Here is a 6,546-nt window from a genome sequence, read left to right as displayed (position 1 = left end):
ATCAATGCACCTTTTATTTTCTTAATATCCAAACACTAGTTGCTTTTTCCTAAAAGCATTTGTTAATACTAAAAGTGTCTTAACCAAAATCACTTACAAGAAAGGGATGGAAATCCATTGAAGGGTGATATATAGCTTTTAAATTAATTACCTTTGAATAAAGTATTAATTGCATCAATGATTCTAAATTAGAGATTGAAAAGGTGTTATACACTTTAACTTTTTCAAGCAAAAGTTAGAGGGTATTTAATAAATCAACTTAATGACTTAATTTAAGTCATTAAGTAAATTAAGCATGTCTGGTAAAATAATTTAATATCATAACTTTAAATAAAAAATAACTTTAAGTAATAAGTTAAAATTGTTAACTTATTTTTAATCTCAAATATTTTTTGCCTCTTATTTAGGTTTAACAAAGGTATATTTTACAACTTGATCCTATATTCACAACTCATATTTTATAATAAATATCTTTTACAACTATGATTTCAGGATATTTTAAAAAATATGAATGTTTAACAAATAAATTTATTACTTAAAATCAATGAAAATAAAAATATTATTTGGAATTAACGAAGATAAATATGTCAATTTGATAATTTAGAATAAATTTTAATCAAGTTAGTGTTATTAAATAATCTTAATACTTAAAGTAAAAAAAATATGTAATAAGTTTTAGGTTAACAACTTAAAAAACGTGAAGTCAACTTAAGTTATTAACTAATAAGGACAAAGTTTTACCACACACCCATTTAATTTGTATATGGAGGCCTAATGATATTTATTCAAATCTGAAGTTTAAAGCATATAACGAGACAACAAGACTGCAAACCGTAACATCCAACAAGAAACTAATACTAATTTTAAAATTCAAAAATTTTAAATTAGAATAACTTTTTAGCACTTCAAATATGTGCAAGATAATAAATTTTGTAACGAATAAAAATAAAAGATAAACAAGTGAAAATGTAAATTGCATATAAACGAGACATCTACATTCAGAGAATGGAATGACTTTGCCATAAAGAAATGAGAAGAAAGAGAGAAGTGACTCACCAATAAGCTAACAGAAGCCATTCTTTGGATGAGTTTAAGCATGGAATCCTTCCTTATTGTTCTCTTCTCCTCTTAGGTTGTGTTTCCTCAAGACAGTAATAACGACGTCAATCACTGCTTCTCTTGGCACTAGTATACCATGTTTGATGGCTCACTTTCTTATCTCGGGCGTATATAAGATGGATTCCACAGTTTTTCATCACATGGGATTCCCCAGAGAGACTAAAATAAGCTGTAATCTTCCTGAATTTATAGAGGCTACTGCACTTTGGTATCATAAGTTGAGCACTCGGTTGATACACCAGCCACATGTGATCAGTCTCAACCACTCTGCCTCCGCTGTGTGTCCAAGAGATGGAGCTACTCAAATAAGGCCCTTCTCTAAATTCAAAATTACAATAAATCTGATGACCAGGGCCTTGAATGATTTCGTCCTCCTCAAGTGAGAACACAGAGCATAGAGCAAAACCCAGGAAGTCATTGTTATGCCAATTTGGAGGCAGCTCTAACGTTACTGAGGGTCCGATGCTCAAATGCTGGAACCACTCCGGAATTGTACTTCCAGGAAGAACAATACTGTATTCAATTTCTGGAAGAAAGTTCTGCATCAAAAGATAAATAAATAAAATGTTTAAAGATATAATACCAAATTCACACATGAGAGAGATAAACCTGATGAAGTCTCTCCAGTATAGTTGCCACATTATCCTGAGCTAATGCAAAGCAATTCGGCAGTTTGAAAGTTACAGGACGAAGGCAAGAGGAAGACGATAGGTACTGTGGCGACTGTGGAGATAGAACTGATAAAGACTCAAGGGATATGCAATCCCCAGCATCTAATAATTTTATACTTGGTGGGAACTCGGAAATTTCTTGAAGGCTTTTGCACTGATTCACAGAAAGGACCCTTAGATTAGAAAGTCTATTCACCTCCGCAGGTACCGTAACCAAATTGTTTCTGCTAAGGTTTAATTCTTCTAAGAAGCGTAAGTGGCCAAGATTGTCATTGATTGATCCATCTGTTAGATTGCAGCCACTAAGATCTAGACATTTTAAGGAGTATAATCCTGACAAATAAGGCAACTGCAAACCAATCCCTTCTGAATTTTCTCTATGCAGTAACCTGAATAGAAGGGATAAAATCCAGGAGTTAGATGTTGATCCTTTACAACCCCTAAAGGATAACTCTTTAAGGTTTCTCAAATGAAAAAGTGAGAGAGGTGGTTGAGTTATAGCAGTTCCATCAGCTTGAAGTTTCATCAAGAATCGCAAACTCCCCAGGTCCTCTGGCAATTTGCTGAGTTTTGAACAGCCAGAGACAATGAGGATTTCAAGGGATATCAAACTGCAAATGCTATTTGGAAGACTCCTGAGGTTTTTGCATTTTCTCAGACTCAATAACTGAAGGTCTTTTAGATGAACAATTGAGGGGGGCAACTCTTCTATAGATGTTCCATCTAAAAGAAGCTTTTGTAAACGTTTCATAACCTCCATGACTTCTGGAAACCTCTGTAGACCTGAACAGCCAGAAAGCACCAGAGTTGCCAAGGATTTCAAAGAATAAATGTTGCTTGGAAGAATCATAAGGTTTTTCCAGTTTTGCGTATCCAATAAAACAAGTCTTGGGAGAAACACCACTGAAGAGGGAATTTCTACAATAGCAGTCCCTTCCAAATTAAGCTCCAACAAATATTTCATATACCCTTGGATCTCTGGAAACTTGTCAAGTTTTGAGCAGCCAGAGAAGTTAAGAACTTTAATTGATTCCAATCGAGTGATGCTTGGAAAATGGTGAAGCATTTTGCAGTTTTTCATATTCAAGATAGTAAGCCTCTTCAGCTTTGTAAGTGATGGGTGCACCTCAAGCAAACTTGTACAACCATCAAGAATTAGCCGCTCCACAAGTGGTGCGGAAGACAAGTTTGGACATTCCACAAGGTGTTGGGAGTTACTGAGATTGATGACTTGTAACTTTGGAAGACGCTGTAACATAAAGTAAATCAAAATTAAAATTCCCACACATTTGCTTTGATGAACTTTAAACTTTGTTGATAAAGGAGCAGTAATCATACCTTACGCTTTTTCCAGAGGTGTTTTAAGCTACTATGCTTCAAACTGAGTTCAACCAATTTCTTACCATGAAAATTTGATGGCAATGACTCCAAAGTCCATCCATCCCAATGGAGATATCTCAACTCGTGAGAAAGAAATTTAAAATCTTGAGGAAGATGGATGGTGCTAGAAACTATAGAATTATTTTCTACATTTTGATAGACTCGGAGCAATCTAAGTCTTATATATCATCTCTTTGAAAGCATCGGTGGTAAGATGTATTTCTTTTGATAGAGACATGTCTAGGAATATGCCTTCAATTGCCTTTGTCCCCTAAAAACCAAGAAGAAGGGATAAGTAAAGCACATAACGCATAAAATCTAACTAAAATCATATGGATAAACAACTTTTTAACTGAAAATTAATGCCTTGAAGTCTAAATAAGGTCAGGTACTTAAGCCCTTACTGTATTTGTTGTCAATACATGATAAACATCATCAGGATCCCACAATCTGCTCCATTTGCCAGGTTCATCAGGATCTTGCTCCCGAACAATTTCTCAACCGGTTTTTTGTATCAAATCATGCATCAATAACTTGTGGTCTGATTGTGTTCTGATTGTTGCATCAATACTAATGAGAGATTTGTTAATGAGCGCTTGTATTCCGATTGTTGCACAGAAACCGCAAGCATCAAGTATTCATTTAACAAAATCCAAGTCCTCTCCTTTGAAGAAGCATGCAACATCAAGCAATATCCCTCTTTCCAACTCGTCCAGTCTTTGAAAACCTCTCTTAAGCACATTTTGGATTTGCATGTTAGGTCGTTTCTCCAGCCTTTGCAGTACACTTTCCCATTCAAATTTTTGCTTACGAAACAAGAGACGACCTAGAACTTCAAGAGCTATTGGAAGTCCCTTACAATAATCTACCATACATCTGGATATGTTTATAAAACCTTTTTTAGGACTCTTCCTGTGAAACACATGCAAAGAGAAGAGTTGAATAGCTTCCTTGCAATTTAATTCCTTAACCTCATATAACGCATCCACTCCACACCTAGCAAGTAAATGTTTGTCTCTAGATGTTACAATAATTCTAGTACCTGGACCAAATTTACCATGATTTTGAACTAAGAAATTAAATTGTTTAATATGATCAACATCATCAAGAACAACAAGAACCTTTTCAGGCCAAAGCATGTCCCTTATTGCATGAGCCCCTTCTGAAATGTTTCTTATCCTTGGAATATCTTCCCCTAGAATACCTCTAAGAAATTGCTTTCGTAACTGAAGCAAATTTATCTCATGACTACTAAAATTCAAAAGAAAGCTAGCACCATCAAATTGATGAACAATTTGGTTATATATAGCTTTGGCTAGAGTTGTCTTGCCTATTCCATCAATTCCATATATCCCAATCACACAGACATCATTTGAGTCAATAGATATTAGTGACGCCATTTCCTTTAAATGACGTTTCATTCCAATCTGCTTACGACCAACACGTAAGAGTTTAAGATTCCTACTTCAAATGTTTTGAACAATTTTCTGAATAGCCTGTGATTCATACCTGCCAATTATAAAGCAATATAACAACCTATAATGAGTTAGAAATTGTAATAAACAAAGTATAGAACTAATGATGACGTTTAGTTTTCTTCACAACTGAACTATCGCAAGCATAGATATTAGATACCTTGATGAAGTGATAAATCTAAATCAATTAACTTACACTTCATATATATTTTCATTATGTTGTGCACCCATTATCAAATGTAAAATACCGGTTGAGTTAAACTGTGCTCCATGTTTAGTGACTCCAAATCATTGAAGTTGGATTACTGGTAGCAAATATCAGTTTTGTTTCAACACACATATCCAATACCAAATCCCATTGACTATTACTATCATGGAAAAAACTCATGAATAACTGGAATGCTTAGATCAAATTTATAGCCAACAAAATTTCCTTGATCATATGTTTGATTTTACTAACTTTTTTCACTCAATGATGAGGGCTTGAAAGTAGTTAAATTTTGAAAATTAATAATTAATTATTTTCCATTTTAGGTGTTCACTTTTCTTGAAAGTTTCCATTTGAATATTGCATTGTTTCCTTGGAGAAAGGATTATTCCAGTTCATGAATATTAAATGAAATTCTAAATATATAAACAAGCATGGAGAATTCAATTCATATATATAGTTGTAAATGAATGAAAGCAGCTGAAAGCAAAGATTCATATATACCCATCCTGGACATGCCATCCAGACAAATTGGCTGCATCCCTCAACGCCGCCTTCCATCCCATCACCTTATCCTTCGGGACCTCCTGGTATTTATTAAATGCTTCTCCAAAACTTCCCGTCTGTTTTCGCACATCAGATGGTTCCACATGGTAGAAAACTGGCACAACCGCTCGTCCCTTTTATGTCTTGCACTCCATGATCTTATCCAGCTCATCCAAGCACCATTTTGAATGAGCATAGGTTTTCGAAAAAACCACAACATACATCCTCGATTCTTCAATAGCCTTCAAGAGTGATGATCCGATCTCTTCCCCTATGCCAAGTCCTTCATCGTCTCTGAAGGTGCGGATGCCCTTCTGACCCAAAGCGGAATGAAGATGATCTGTAAAAGTGAAGCGAGTGTCTTCACCTCTAAAGCTCAAAAAAACGTCCCAGCTCCATCCAAGAGAACAAACTCTCGAGCTGCTTGTTGAAGCCATAGTCGAGTTATTTGTCCAAAATTACAAGACACTCAGAAATTTTTGGGTTGTTAATGTCAAAATTACAAGAGAGTCTGAAGATTTATTTCTCTCCACCTTTCAACATTGGAGCTTCCTCTAATCTTCTTCTTTCTTTCTGTTAGGAATGGTGGTTAATGACTGTTGTGTATAGATTTGTTAGAATAAAACAGAATTACATTAGATGATTTGTTAGAATAAAACAGAGTTAGTTGTTAAGAATGGTATTTTAATACCTTGTTGTAATCATTCATTTCAGCTAATAGAAATTCTTTTCTCTGTTAAGTTTTCTCATACTTTCTTTCATTTTATTTTATTTTATTTTTATTCAATGCACAGTATTTGAAACAGAGAGCGAGACTTCCTGGAATTGCTACTGCTCTTTTTCCTTTTGGACGGTGAAAGTTGGGGCTCCTACTCCTTTTCTCGCTTTTTTCGGCCCTTTTCTTTCGGACTGTGGTATGTTATTTATTTATTTTTTTGGTACCATCACTGATTTTAAAAATTTTCGGTACCATTTAGCTATGTTTTTGAAAATAATTTTTAAAAGCAAAATAAAATGGAGATGAATTTTCCGATAATAAATAAACATTACTTTCAGCCATTTTTGAAAGCAAAAGAAAAATAAAGAGAAATAACAAAAGTTAAATAAAATAGAATATTATATATTTTTTTTTCTTTTATTGCCTCTT

General features: G+C 34.2%; 1 protein-coding gene across 1 annotated transcript; it reads right to left on the bottom strand.

Moving 5' to 3' along the window:
* Positions 1–1,163: 1,163 nt before the first annotated feature.
* On the bottom strand, positions 1,164–5,836 carry LOC117905678 (disease resistance protein RPV1-like). The gene is made up of 5 exons (XM_034818561.1): positions 5,612–5,836; positions 5,358–5,476; positions 3,575–3,620; positions 1,729–3,039; positions 1,164–1,658 (listed from the first exon to the last, which is right to left on the bottom strand). The coding sequence occupies exons 1-5, from the start codon at positions 5,834–5,836 to the stop codon at positions 1,164–1,166; spliced, it is 2,196 nt and encodes a 731-aa protein (XP_034674452.1).
* Between the last annotated feature and the right edge of the window lie 710 nt (positions 5,837–6,546).

Source organism: Vitis riparia, chromosome 18, assembly GCF_004353265.1.
Source record: "Vitis riparia cultivar Riparia Gloire de Montpellier isolate 1030 chromosome 18, EGFV_Vit.rip_1.0, whole genome shotgun sequence".
NCBI lineage: Eukaryota > Viridiplantae > Streptophyta > Magnoliopsida > Vitales > Vitaceae > Vitis > Vitis riparia.
Note: the sequence above shows the minus strand (reverse complement) of the source record. Positions and strands in the feature narration are given on the sequence as shown.

Excerpts from the sequence above, each read along its gene's own strand:
- LOC117905678 (XM_034818561.1), bottom strand. The coding sequence starts at position 5,836 with ATGGCTTCAACAAGCAGCTCGAGAGTTTGTTCTCTTGGATGGAGCTGG. Across the intron at positions 5,477-5,611 it reads AATCGAGGATGTATGTTGTG|ACGGGAAGTTTTGGAGAAGC; the intron begins GTTTTTTCGAAA and ends GTGCGAAAACAG. Across the intron at positions 3,621-5,357 it reads GGATGGCATGTCCAGGATGG|ATTGTGGGATCCTGATGATG; the intron begins GTATATATGAAT and ends CAAATGGAGCAG.